At 42.0% G+C, this 15,239-nt stretch overlaps 1 protein-coding gene across 1 annotated transcript; it reads right to left on the bottom strand.

The window, feature by feature from the left end:
- Positions 1 to 4,906: 4,906 nt before the first annotated feature.
- Positions 4,907 to 5,716, bottom strand: LOC311102463 (gap junction beta-4 protein-like; the record flags this gene model as incomplete). The annotated part of the gene is made up of 1 exon (XM_084143821.1): positions 4,907 to 5,716. One exon carries the CDS (start codon positions 5,714 to 5,716, stop codon positions 4,907 to 4,909), a length of 810 nt encoding a protein of 269 aa, XP_083999947.1.
- Between the last annotated feature and the right edge of the window lie 9,523 nt (positions 5,717 to 15,239).

Below are 15,239 nucleotides of genomic sequence, written 5' to 3'. Positions count from 1 at the left end.
AAAACTGCCCAATTCAACTAACATCTCTCCCCAAGACCACATACTCAGGAACATCTGAAAAAGATAAGAAACCCCCTTCTCCTGTAACAGAAAGTTGACTTGTTGTTAACATTCAGTTATAACCAGCAATCCAAAAATAGTCATTACACACAAAACATGATGCAGATAATTCCACTGTACTACCTCATATCAATAATCGTTTGTTTCAATCTAATTCTTCGTTACTACTCCAGAATAATAAAATGACCTAAAATCTCTCACTCCTTGTCTTCCTCATCATACCATACTCCACTCACCCTAGCATATCTGGCTATGCTTTGAAATTAATGTTATCACGTAAGATTATGGCCACAGTTCTATCGCAATTGTCAATCCGCTGTTATTAGAATTCAGTACATTTAGGTAACTGTCCCTACTACTTAGGCTACAGGTAATACAACAAACACTTGCTGTAGTTGACAAGCATATATTCAATTAATATCCATATCCAATTCAATATTTTAAATTATAACCCCATTCACAGTAGTTTAAGCTAGCAAACCATTAGGCAACTCAAAAAAATGACTACCTCGAAATCGTCACGCTATTCCTGTGGCATAAGTGAGTCTTTCAATTTGAACCAAACAAGCTGCTAAATCATCCAGTTTACATCACAAAACAAACACTGTCTGCATTATCTGTCTAAGCAACACATACCAACAGTTGAATTACACTCAGAAACCCAGATTTTACTCTATGCCATTGACCCAATGCTATTGAAATGACAAAGAAATCCCTCAAATAGCCCAATTACAATGGTTTGTCGTCTTAACATCTGATCCATAATGAAATTCCTTCACTTCCTCACCATAGCTCCTCAATGATAATTAGTTTAATGGAAACCCTAAATTGGCTTTGTACTATGTTATAAGTTACGTCTATCAATTCCAGTCCTTATGGACAGTTTATTCCTTAAACCTTATCTCTATCACATGATCCATAAACGGCACCAACTCCGAAAAGTTTTATTTATCGTTTCCCACCCCTGACGTACGTCTACGTTTTGGGGTTAACATACTGTATACTTAAACACACATAAAATTAATCATATTTCCATATATTCACATAATCCACCTAGAATGTTAGAACTCCTAGGTACTCACAACAAACAATCCCTTCGTGTTTTTAACGATTCTCAATCGACACAAATCAACTTCTACAAACATACTCCCAGTGGAACCAAAAAAACAGACTGTAGTTTCCAGAACACTGCCCTGCCTGTCATGGGATCCACCCAGAAAATACCGACTTTCCACTACTTTGTAAAACACCATTCTGCTCTCAATACCACTCCTTGATCTTCTATGACCGAAGTCTGTTATATATCAAAACATATTATCCAAACTTATATCAAATGATCATACACATTTCTATAATTTATTATGTACCCTTCAGATTAAAATTACTTTCTGCTCTTTGTTCATAAGATAGCCTATGTTGTTCCATTTAATTACTTAACTTCGTTAGCTGACTTTTTCTCCTTAATAATTATATTTCCAGGCCATCATGCGCTCATTAAATCGCATGCTTTAAATCCCATTTCGTTTTGCTTACGGCAATATTATCAATTATATATTTTCGCGCTATCTGTAACTTATCCCTTTTAAAAATACCTTCTTGAGGATAAACATTATCTGTCCATGCTGATAAATCACTGAGAAATGGTTCTCCATAGACAAATTCTAATTTACTTAACATCCATTCGCGCATTGTCTGATTTTCGATACTTTTAGTAGAGACTTGTTTAAAATGCGGATTTGTCTGTAATAATTTAGTCATTTCCTTTCTCTCTCTTCGAGGTGAATGAAGCTCTGATTTATTCTTGTGATTGTCTTGCCAGATTCCAGTCTACTAAGTTGACGCTATTGTTTTTATTATTAGTTCATGCAATATTAGTAATCAAATACAGTACTTGAATCAAATCCCCAACTTGATCTTTGCCTATTTTGTCATTGGTGCTATGATTCAACATGCTTAATTGTATCTGCTATCTCTCCTGGCCGTTTTGAGTAATTCACAAAGGAGTAATTATCCCTTCACCAAGGTAGTCTAACTCTCAGAGGACCGATCATAGGCCTCAAACCCATTCTTTATGATGCTTATAAACATCAAAGGACTCAAACCTGTACCAAAATGACTCCAACCTTTAACAAATCTTGTTGAGGACTTGAACCTCATAACAAAGGACTCTAACCTTTATCCCTAAGCTTGTTGAGGACTTGAACCTCACAACTTTTTCACATTAAAGGACTCAAACCTATATCTTTATCCTCTGTAGTCTTTACTCATTAATCTGAACGAACCCTGTTTTGAATCATAGCACCATGTCATTGTCAAAAATTTTTTTCTCCTTACATCTCATTAAATAACTCGATACAACTCATCTTCCCCCTTTAAAATATTGAATTTTAAACGTTCTTTACAGCTCAGCCTTACCACAGATAAGCAGAGTTTAACATAATCATAAAAAAAAAAGTCTGCTTACCTGTCGGTTAGGATGAAACTGTATTCCGTTCGTAGACGCCATTCTGTTATGATGTGTTTCTCTGGTATCAAGTAATTCAGGATACAAGAATATACTTAAACAATTATATGGAGACTTGATGCAAAGTATTTAATTGATACGGTACTGGGTTCGTATAACAAACGGCACGTGCTTCGCCTCTTGTCATCTGAACTCTGGACAAAGGAAATCTCTCAGTTTATATACTTCATGTTACATGTTTCTTCAACAACATCTGACAATCTTCAGTGGACACTCCCCACCCTGATGGTACCAGCTTGTACTCAAGTCAGTATATTCCATCAATCAATAATTCTAAGATAAGCACCAGTAAGCTCCCTCGACATACTGGAATCCTTACCATTCAGACTCTGTGGCACCAAGAGTTACCTATCTAACAGATTTAACTTTGTTCCCACAACACTAGGACAAGACGTTATATCAGTCATTTAGCAGACGATCTTATCCAGAGCTATTTACAGTTAATGCATTCATCTTAAGATAGCTAGGTGGGACAACCACATATCTCAGTCATAGTAAGTACATTTCCCCTCCATACAGTAGTTACCAGCAAAGTCAGTGCAATATGTATTTACATTTTAGTCATTTAGCAGATGCTCTTATCCAGAGTGATTTACAGCTAGTGCATTCAGCTTAAGATAGCTAGGTGGGACAACCACATATCTCAGTCATAGTACAGTTGAAGTCGGAAGTTTACATACACCTTAGCCAAATACATTTAAACTCAGTTTTTCAAAATTCCTGACATTTAATCCTTGTAAAATTTCCCTGTCTTAGGTCAGTTAGGATCACCACTTTATTTTAAGAATGTGAAATGCCAGAATAATAGTAGAGAGAATTATTTATTTCAGCGTTCATCACATTCCCAGTGGGTCAGAAGTTTACATACACTAATTTAGTATGTGGTAGCATTGCCTTTAAATTGTTTAACTCCTGAGTGGCGCAGTGGTCTAAGGCACTGCATTGCAGTGCTAACTGTGCCACTAGAGATCCTGGTTCAAATCCAGGCTCTGTCGCAGCCGGCCGCGACCGGGAGACTCATGGGCGGCGCACAATTCGTCCAGGGTAGGGGAGGGAATGGCCGGCAGGGATGTAGCTCAGTTGATAGAGCATGGCGTTTGCAACGCCAGGGTTGTGGGTTTGATTCCCACGGGGGGCTAGTATAAAAAGATATGTATTCACTAACTGTAAGTCGCTCTGGATAAGAGCGTCTGCTAAATGACTAAAATGTAAATGTTTAACTTGGGTCAAACATTTCGGGTAGCCTTCCACAAGCTTCCCACAGTAAGGTGGGTGAATTTTGGCCCATTCCTCCTGACAGAGCAGGTGTAACTGAGTCAGGTTTATAGGCCTCCTTGCTCGCACACACTTTTTCAGTTCTGCCCACACATTTTCTATAGGATTGAGGTCAGGGCTTTATGATGGCCACTCCAATACCTTGACTTTGTTGTCCTTAAGCCATTTTGCCACAACTTTGGAAGTATGCTTGGGGTCATTGTCCATTTGGAAGACCCATTTGCGACCAAGCTTTTAACTTCCTGGCTGATGTCTTGAGATGTTGCTTCAATATATCCACATAATTTTCCTTCTTCATGATGCCATCTATTTTGTGAAGTGCACCAGTCCCTCCTGCAGCAAAGCACCCCACAGCATGATGCTGTGCAAACCGTAGTCTGGCTTTTTCATGGCGGTTCTGGAGCAGTGGCCAAAGTACATTCATCTCTAGGAGACAGAATGCGTCTCCTTCCTGAGCGGTATGATCGCTGCGTGGTCCCATGGTGTTTATACTTGCGTACTATTGTTTGTACAGATGAACGTGGTACCTTCAGGCGTTTGGAAATTGCTCCCAAGGATGAACCAGACTTATGGAGGTCTACAATTCTTTTTCTGGGGTCTTGGCTAATTTCATTAGATTTTCCCATGATGTTAAGCAAAGAGGCACTGAGTTTGAAGGTATGCCTTGAAATACATCCACAGGTGCACCTCCAATTGACTCAAATGATGTCAATTAGCCTATCAGAAGCTTCTAAAGCCATGACATCATTTTCTGGATTTTTCCAAGCTGTTTAAAGGCACAGTCAACTTAGTGTATGTAAACTTCTGACCCACTGGAATTGTGATACAGTGAATTATAAGTGAAATAATCTGTCTGTAAACAATTGTTGGAAAAATTGCTTGTGTCATGCACAAAGTAGATGTCCTAACCGACTTGCCAAAACTATAGTTTGTTAACAAGTAATTTGTGGAGTGGTTGAAAAACAAGTTTTAATTACTCCAACCTAAGTGTATGTAAACTTCCGAAATTTTTCAGTCTAATATGCACCAAAATCAAACAGATCAGGGCTACAGGCTTGTGGCAGCAGCCTCCTCTGTCTTCATCTGTCTGCTGATGTTCTCTTGGCTCCCAATAGTTGGATCTACCCTGATATATGATGACCTCGGCGGAGCGATGTTGGTGACCTCATGGCACTCAGCGAAGAGAAGTCTCTCGTTGGCCTGCTGTACTTTGAGCACCTTCTGTAACCGCTTGCCCACCAGATAGAACATCTCCAGGATGCACATGAAGATGCAGACGGCTGAGGAGACCACCATGAAGATGGTGAAGATCTTCTTCTCCGTGGGCCTGGATATGTAGCAGTCCACTGTGTTGGGGCAAGGTTCGAGGGCACACTTCGAGAGACGTGGCATGTCATAGCCTTGGTAGATATAGTAGAGAATGTAGAGGAAGGCTGCATCAACCCCGGCCTTGAAGATCAGGCTGACCAGGTAGGTCCACCACAGGCCTCCACGTTTCTTCCCCGGGTTGGCATACAGGTGAGAGCCCTTGTGCTGAGAAGCGTACTTTGAATCCTTCTCCTCGCGGTACTTGACGTGAGCCAGGACCATGAGAGATGGACAGGTGACGAAGATTAGCTGGAGGGCCCACAGGCGGATGTGTGAGATGGGGAAGATGCTGTCGTAACAGACGTTGGTGCAGCCGGGCTGCCTGGTGTTGCACACAAAGTCCTTGCTCTCGTCTCCCCACACGCGCTGGGCGGCAACCACGAACACCATGACACGGAACACAAACACCATGGACAGCCACACACGGCCAAACACAGTGGAGTACTTGTTGACCCCGCTGAGGAGGCTCTCTAGTGCTGACCAGTTCATCCCTGCGGCCTGTCAACACTGGCACCCTAAACACAAAGAGAGTCAGAAGTCAGTCACAAGGCAAAATGGTCACACACAGGGTTAAAACTAGTCTGTAATCAATTAAATAAATACATAGACTAAACCTGACCATAAGGACACTGACACAGCCAATCTTCCATCCTTTTCAGTGCAGTTAAATGCATTATTTTCTGAGTGATTGCATTAGTTCTCGCTTGCTACTCTGTGAGTCTTCACAAAGCAGTGTAGGCATTGAGGTTACTAAATCCAACACTGAAATCTCCATGAAGAAACCACACCTAATTTATTTAAAATAGAGGAAGTCGATTTATTTTTAAATCAGAGCACTTTCGATGAAGAGAAGTTAGATAATTGAATTCTTGACTCATCATTTCATCGATCATGAATCTAACAAGACCTAAATGGCCTACAGCATGTGTATCTGTTTTTGTGTTACGTCCTTTTTAATTAGTCCATGGATTTATCCGCTCTAAAGGCTTTTAGCGCTTCGAAGCACAGCAATCAATTTAGAAACTGTAGGCCTTACGGAAGAAAAAAAAATGGAAGACCTACTTTTCCATAATGTCAGTAATGATGTCATCATGTAAAATGATACCATTGTATTTTTTATGCCTCCCAAAACCACTCAGACTATTAATTATATATTTACTGTTAGAGCGTAGGCCTGTATTTGACAAGTATTCAGTATTGCAGATCATGATTGTATTTGAGTCTTTGCAACAACAGTACTTGCCAGTAAATAGTCATTTAAATGTGTACAGAGGTATTGCTATGTTGGTAGAAAGCAAAAGTGCGTCATCACTACATTCACAACACATCACCGGTCTCTACATTAGTCTAAAGCAACATTCACTGAACAAACAGACTGTGATTGATTTGATGTACTTTTAATGTAAGGTGTCTTTAAGTGTCCTAAAAGGCGTATGTCAAATAAAATGTATTATTATTATTATTAAAGACATGTTAAGCACCTTGAGTATAGAACACCTAATGTGTAGAGATAATAAACATGCAGTATTTGGGAGACAGCAGGTATGGAAACAGGAGTGGCTCTATTGTACAGAGCGTCTACTGTGACAGGCCTACCGTACCCCCAGGTCTCTGAATTTTAAGTTCATTTCTCCTCATTTCCCTAAGACAATATAGTTAAGACATGCCTTCATTAAAGTAGGCTGAAACTTACCTTACTTGGGATATGAACTGGGATCTGAAAAATGTAAGTATTCCAGCGGAACAAACACAGCAGGAAACTACCCTCAGGTATCTGTTTCTCCCATCTCAGAAATCCTGTCCAACCTGTTCATGGGCCTAGGCTGTCTGTGTCACATGGAAAACTACAGAGCGCAAACAGCCTAGCCTACCAGACTAGTAAACTACTGTTTACTATTGGCAGTGGTGTCGTTTTTCTAACTGCTAAACAAAGGGTGTGTGGGTGTGTGTTTATCTATTCATGAGGACTCAAGGAAACAACACAAGAACAGACCTGTCAGTCCAAGCCCACTACCGCAGAGAGAGAGCGGGAAACCCTAGACCTACTCCAATTTGCATACCGCCCCAACAGATCCACAGATGATGCAATCTCTATTGCACTCCACACTGCCCTTTCCCACCTGGACAAAAGGAACACCTACGTGAGAATGCTATTCATTGACTACAGCTCAGCGTTCAACACCATAGTGCCCTCAAAGCTCATCACTAAGCTAAGGACCCTGGGACTAAACACCTCCCTCTGCAACTGGATCCTGGACTTCCTGACGGGCCGCCCCCAGGTGGTAAGGGTAGGTAACAACACGTCTGCCATGCTGATCCTCAACAGGGGTGCGTGCTCAGTCCCCTCCTGTACTCCCCGTTCACCCATGACAGCATGGCCAGGCAAACTCCAACACCATCATTAAGTTTGCTGACTACACAACAGTGGTAGGCCTGATCAAGATAACAACCTCTCCCTCAATGTGATCAAGACAAAGGAGATGATTGTGGACTACAGGAAAAGGAGGAACGAGCATGCCCCCATTCTCATCGATGGGGCTGTAGTGGAGCAGGTTGAGAGCTTCAAGTTCCTTGGTGTCCACATCACCAACAAACTATCATGGTCAAAACACACCAAGACAGTCGTGAAGAGGGCACGACAAAGCCTATTCCCCCTCAGGAGACTGAAAAGATTTGGCATGGGTCCTCAGATCCTCAAAAAGTTATACAGCTGAACCATCGAGAGTATCCTGACTGGTTGCATCACTGCCTGGTATACCCCCCCTCCCACCCCCTCTTTTACGCTGCTGCCACTCTCTGTTTGTTATCTATTCATAGTCACTTTAACTCTACCAACTTGTACATATTACCTCAATTACCTCGACTAACCTGTGCCCCCGCACATTGACTCTGTACCGGTACCCCCTGTATATAGCCTCAATACTGTTATTTTACTGCTGCTCTTTAATTATTAATTATTAATTATAATTTATAGTTATTTCTTATTTTTTACTTATCTATTTTATTTGTATTTTTTATTTGTTTATTTTTTATTGTTTTATTTTTTGGGGGGGGAATGGATCAGCTTAATATTGCAGATAGATTGTATCTTCTATCAATGTAATTGTCTGCATCACTTCCAATCCCCCATGTTTTTTTTAAAATGTTTTTTTTATATATACTCCCCTTTATTACTTTTCAACCCCACCATCCTTTCCCTACTTGGAGTAAATTAGTGAACAACAATGCCCAGGCCTCTACTTCCGGTCTATACTTACTATCTACACCTTATGGACAGAGTTAATTTTACAATAATTCTATTATATATATATATATATTTTTTTTTTATGTAAATTTTTTTTGCTCCTGAACTTCTTCTACTCTCAACTTCTCCGATCATTTTCATGATGTCCATCCGGTTTGCTTCTATATGCCATATCTTTCTAACTGTGCTCTTTCCCAAAAGCTCCCAACATACAACCTATATACTTATTATGGACACAGTATGCTTACATTATTAGCTATCTTTGTTATTATTTGTTGTTATTTGTTATTAGTCCCATCCTTCAACTCTATTCAATACCTCCCATCTATCTTTTAACACCATCCATATAGGATTTCTATTTGCCATATATATTTCAACCGTACTGTGATGTTTTACAAAAGTTCTGAACCTTTCTATTCTCATTGCTTCTACAGATTGTGAAATAAAAATAAACATTTTTGCTAAAAGTATTATTATATTATTGATTGATTGACTATGACTTTTCAGATCACACAGTAATGCTATCTGCAAGGTTAGCTCCAGGTAAATATTGCAATCCTTTAGCCATTCCTGGACCTGTGTCCAAAAACAAGCTACAAATGGACAGAACCAAAACAAATGATCTAATGATTCTGTCTCTTCACAGCAAAATCTGCAGAGCTGGGAAGATTGTTGTCACGGTTTTCTAAGCCAGAACCCAGAAGCAGACCAGGACAAGGTGAGTTGAAACGAAGGTGAGTATTTATTAACAGATTCAAAAAAACGATGCAGAATAATCCAGGGGACAGAGCGGGCGGCGGAGATGAGTTGGTGGAGGTGCAGTGGCAGATCCAATAATGGTTCGGCAGCCGCCGACAACCAGGCAGGGGTTGGGTGAAGGTTCCGGGAGATTGATGTTCATGGCTAACGATCCGGCAGGGAATGGATGTCAGGTCAGAGCTTATGAAGGGTGATGATCAGGACCAGGTGTGCAGATCGCTGATGAGATGCAGGTGCGGGTAATCGGGAGATCTCCCGCCTAGCAACGTCGCCCGGCAACCAGGCAGGGAGCGTTCAAGAACCTTCAGGAACAGGAGATTCAGGGCAGAAAACTGGCAACACAGGCAGGAACCGACTCAGGACGCAGGGTTCATGACAATTGTATCCCCCATATAAATAACATTCTATTGGTAGCAAGAATTTTGTATAATAATTTAAATTGAAAGATTCTAATTTTTGAATCCGGTGTCGTTTTGCGTGTCAGTTCATAAACACTATGCCATGGGATCGGTACGTCAAAGATCTCTTCCCAACTATTTTGCAATCTATATGGGACGGCTGTCAATCCTTTGGTCCTTAAGTGGAACTGATATACTTTTTTATTCATCACAGTTTTCCTTAACCAATTATGTTCTTTAATGCAAGGCCGACAGACAAGTTCCTTACTTTCTCCCCCTTCCACTTTCCTCTTCCACTTTTGCGGTAAGGCTGCAATTATTTGGTTGTAATTTTGGGTAGAGTAGACATTTCCATATGTTTTTGTTAGCTGCATGTGCGTCATAACTCCACCAGTCCTACCGATGATATCATTTACGAAGATTATACCTTTTTTAAACATTCTGTCAAAAAATTAAGTTTTTTTGTCAATTAGTATATTTGAATTTAACCACAATATTTGTTTCACTATTTGTTCTGTCGTTTCTGGAGGATTAAATTGAAATTGCAACCAACTTTCTATGGCTTGTTTTAGAAATAGTGACATTTGGGAGATTATTTCCTTTTCAAATAACTGAAAGTGAGAGGTTGTAATCTGAATAAAGGGAAAAAGGCCTTTCTTGAACATTGGGTGAGACAATCTTACTAATTTGCTTGAGAACCAGTTCGGATTTAAGTATAACTTTTGTATGACTGAAGCTTTTAGTGATAGGTCTAATGCTTTAATATTTAATAATTTCTGTCCTCCGAATTCATATTCATTATATAAATATGCTCTTTTAATTTTGTCTGGCTTGCCGTTCCAAATAAATTTGAATATTTTTTTCTCATATAATTTAAAAAACTGTTCGCTAGGCGTAGGCAAGACCATAAGCAAATAGGTAAACTGGGATAATACTAAAGAGTTAATCAGGGTGATTTTTCCACAAATTGACAGGTATTTTCCTTTCCATGGTAGTAAGATCTTATCTATTTTTGCTAACTTTCTATTAAAATGTATTGAAGTGAGATCATTTATTTCCTTTGGAATATGTATTCCGTGTATATCCACATCACCATCAGACCATTTTATTGGTAAACTACATGGTAATGTAAAAATTGTATTTTTTAGTGATCCAATACGTAATATAGTACATTTGTCATAATTTGGTTGTAATCCAGAGAGGTTAGAAAATGTATCTAGATCCTCTATGAGGCTGTGGAGGGATTCTAGTTGTGGATTTAAAAGAAAACATGAATCATCAGCGTACAATGACACCTTTGTTTTTAAGCCCTGTATTTCTAATCCTCTGATATTATTATTGGATCTGATTTTAATAGCTAACATCTCGATGGCCACAATAAATAGATATGCCGATAGTGGACAACCTTGTTTCACTCCTCTTGACAGTTTAAAACTTTCTGAGAAATAGCCATTATTTACTATTTTACACCTAGGGTTACTATACATGATTTTGACCCATTTTATAAGAGATTCTCCAAAATTGAAATGCTCCAGGCATTTATATATAAACCCCAGTCGAACTTTATCAAATGCCTTTTCGAAGTCTGCTATGAATAGCAGGTCTGGTTTCCCATATTTTCCATAATATTGTTTCCAATACTTGCCTTATATTATCTCCAATGTATCTTCCATGTAAAAAACCTGTCTGATTAGAATGAATAATATCCGACAATACCTTTTTAATTATATGCGCTATACATTTGTTAGGCCTACTGCTGCTAGGTAGCTCTCTCTCTCTGCTCTCCCCCTCCCCTCTGTCTGTTCTTAATTGCAGGAGTGAAGTCTGTGGTCCTCTGTAGCTCAGCTGGTAGAGCACGGCGCTTGTAACGCTAAGGTAGTGGGTTCGATCCCCGGGACCACCCATACACACAAAAAAAAATGTATGCACGCATGACTGTAAGTCGCTTTGGATAAAAGCGTCTGCTAAATGGCATATTATTATATTATTATAAGTCTGGTGTGCGGGAGTCAGGGTTCCAGCTGCAGCTCATTCACCATAATCACCTCAGCCTTAAAGACCCGGTCAAACTTGCCCCTCATCGTCAGATCATAGTCAAGACGACCATGTTAGTCTCGCTGCTGACTCAACCTGCTTGTTTTCGCTCTTTGTGTTTTTGGCCTGTTCTATTTATATTTCTCCTGTGCCACAGATTATTGGAACCTGACTCCTGCCTCCGCTTCACTCCTGCCACCACCATCCTGCTTTCCACTACTGGACCTCACATTTGGACTCACCACGGACACTAGGACGTTACGGTACCACTCCTGCTCAGAACCCTGGATCTGTTACCCTCCCTGTAGACCTGGACTTGCTCTTCCCATATTATTGGAAACCTGGACAATTTAACTTTGAAATAAACCTGTTAAATCTTCTCTGGCTCGGTGTAGTTGTCTGCATTTGGGTTCATATTCAGTTTAAATCGTGATAACATTTTGCTAGGATTTTTGCATCACAACACTGAAGTGTAAGGGGCCTCCAATTTTGTAAATGGACTGGATCTTTATATTTTCCACTTGTATCCTGTTTCAGTAATAATGAGATCAGACCTTCTTCTTGAGTGTCAGATAATCTACCATTTACATAGGAGTGGTTAAAACATGCTAATAACGGTCCTCTTAGTATATCAAAAAAGGTTTGGTATACCTCGACTGGTATGCCATCCAACCCTGGAGTTTTCCCAGACTTAAAGTCTTTAATTGCATCCAGAAGTTCCTCCTCTGTAATTTCACCTTCACATGAGTCTTTCTGTGTGGCTGTTAATTTGACATTATCAATAGAAAAAAAATCTCTACAATTAGCTTCAGTTAGAGGAGATGGAGGCGACTGAAAAGAAAACATATGCTTAAAGTACTTTGTTTTTGGACTCACCACGGACACTAGGACGTTACGGTACCACTCCTGCTCAGAACCCTGGATCTGTTACCCTCCCTGTAGACCTGGACTTGCTCTTCCCATATTATTGGAAACCTGGACAATTTAACTTTGAAATAAACCTGTTAAACCTTCTCTGGCTCGGTGTAGTTGTCTGCATTTGGGTTCATATTCAGTTTAAATCGTGACAGTATGATCTGACCCAAACATGAACCCAGCAGACAGTAGCTCAGATACCACCCCAGAGTTCACTCAAATTCGGACTGCCATAGCCAATCAGGGCATTTTACTTGGCCAACATGATACTTTGTTTAAGACTATTTCTGAGAACAGTCAGATGCTGCTTAATCAGGTTCAATTACTCACCAATCAAGTGTCTGCCCTTACTACCCAAGTTAATACTGCACCCCCTCGTTCATGGCATACAAACTGCTCCTTCTCCCGCTCCGCCTGTTTTTCCTGCTCCTCCAGCCCAGATCAGAGAGCCTTTTGTTCCTGCTCCAGAGCGCTATGACGGGAACATGGGAACCTGTGGTGATTTTTTGACTCAATGCTCGTTAGTGTTTGAACAACAGCCACTCACCTCCATCTCACTACCGTTCGCTTGGAATGAAGGGGCCGAATCAGCGTTCAAAGAGCTGAAACATCGCTTTGCCTCGGCTCCCATTCTGATGCAGCCTGACCCCGACCGCCAGTTTGTCGTGGAGGTGGACGCATCCGACACTGGGGTAGGTGCGGTGTTGTCAACGTTCACCTGAAGATAACAAACTGCATCCCTGTGCTTTTCTTTCACGAAAACTTTCTCAGGCAGAGAGGAATTATGATGTTGGCAATCGTGAACTGCTCGCCGTTAAGCTGGCTCTCGAGGAGTGGCGGCATTGGTTGGAGGGGGCGGAACAACCCTTCATCGTTTGGACGGATCATAAAAATCTTGCATACATCCAGTCAGCGAAGCAGCTCAATCCCCGTCAAGCCAGGTGGGCACTATTTTTTGGTAGATTCAATTTTTCCCTGTCTTACCGTCCTGGGTCACGCAACGTCAAGCCTGACGCCCTGTCTCGTGTTCATTCTGCTGTTGATACTGGTAGTAACCCTGAAACCATCTTGCCTCCTACCTGCAGTATTGCTGCCATTACATGTGACATCAAAGGGATTGTTAGACAGGCTCAACATCTACAAGCTGACCCTGGGAGCGGTCCTCCTAACCGGTTGTTTGTCCCTGAGTCTGTTCGCTCCCAGGTACTTCAGTGGGCTCACTCGTCTCCCCTTACCTGTCACCCTGGAGTTACTCGGACCCTTGACTTTTTGCGACGGAAGTTCTGGTGGCCCAGGATGGAAGCGGGCACTCGAGCCTTCATTGCTGCTTGTACGGTATGTGCACGAAGTAAGAACTCCACCCAGGCCAGCGCTGGTCATCTACGACCTCTGCCAATACCCAGCCGTCCCTGGTCCCACATTGCATTGGATTTTGTCACTGGACTTCCCCCCTCGTCTGGAAAGACTGTCATTCTTACTGTAATTGATCGTTTTTCTAAGTTTGCTCATTTTTTGGCCCTACCTAAACTGCCCACTGCCAGAGAAACTGCTGATATTTTGGTTGAATATGTGTTCCGCTCTCATGGTCTACCCACTGATATTGTCTCTGACAGGGGTCCCCAGTTTGTCTCCCAGGTATGGAAAGCTTTCTGTAAAGCTTTGGGCATCACATCCAGCCTGTCCTCTGGATATCACCCCCAGACCAACGGGCAAGCCGAGGGAGCGAACCAGGAGATGGAGACCGCTCTCCGCTGTGTCACAGGGTCTAACCCTGGGTCATGGAGCTCCATGCTCCCCTGGGTGGAATATGCTCATAACACCTTGACTAACGCTTCCTCTGGTTTGTCTCCCTTTCTGTGTGCTCTTGGTTATCAACCTCCCCTGTTCCCTTCTCAAGAGAGGGAACTGGCGGTACCCTCGGTGCAGTCCCACATGCGCCGCTGCTTCAAGGTCTGGAGGAAGGCCAGGGTAGCTCTGTCCCGAGCTTCGTCGTAAATGCAGAGGCAAGCCAACCGTCACCGGTCCCAGGCTCCCGGTTACTCTCCTGGTCAAGAGGTATGGCTTAAGTCACGTGATCTTCCATTAAAAGTGGAATCTAAGAAGATGGCGCCGCGTTTTATAGGACCGTTTAAAATACTGTCTATTGTTAACCCCTGTGCGGTTAAACTACAGCTTCCTGCCTCCCTACGGGTTCATTCCACTTTTCATGTGTCCCAGATTAAGCCTGTGTCTGTTAGCCCTCTGTGCCCGCCCTCTCGTCCCCCTCCTCTGCCCAGGGTCGTGGGTGGGGGTCCTGTCTACACTGTCCGGCGACTTCTGGATGTTCGCTGCCGGGGTCGTGGTTTCCAGTACCTGGTGGATTGGGAGGGTTATGGTCCTGAGGAACGTTCCTGGGTTGCCAGGAGCTTCATTGTGGATCCTGCTCTGGTCCGTGATTTTCATCGGTTACATCCTGAAAAACCCTGTCGGCCGCCGGGTGGCGTCCGTAGAGGGGGGGGTACTGTTAGGCCTACTGCTGCTAGGTAGCTCTCTCTCTCTGCTCTCCCCCTCCCCTCTGTCTGTTCTTAATTGCAGGAGTGAAGTCTGGTGTGCGGGAGTCAGGGTTCCAGCTGCAGCTCATTCACCATAATCACCTCAGCCTTAAAGACCCGGTCAAACTTGC

This window comes from Coregonus lavaretus (assembly GCF_964263955.1).
Source record: "Coregonus lavaretus genome assembly, chromosome: 27".
Lineage (NCBI taxonomy): Eukaryota > Metazoa > Chordata > Actinopteri > Salmoniformes > Salmonidae > Coregonus > Coregonus lavaretus.
This window is presented reverse-complemented; position numbering and strand designations above follow the sequence as displayed.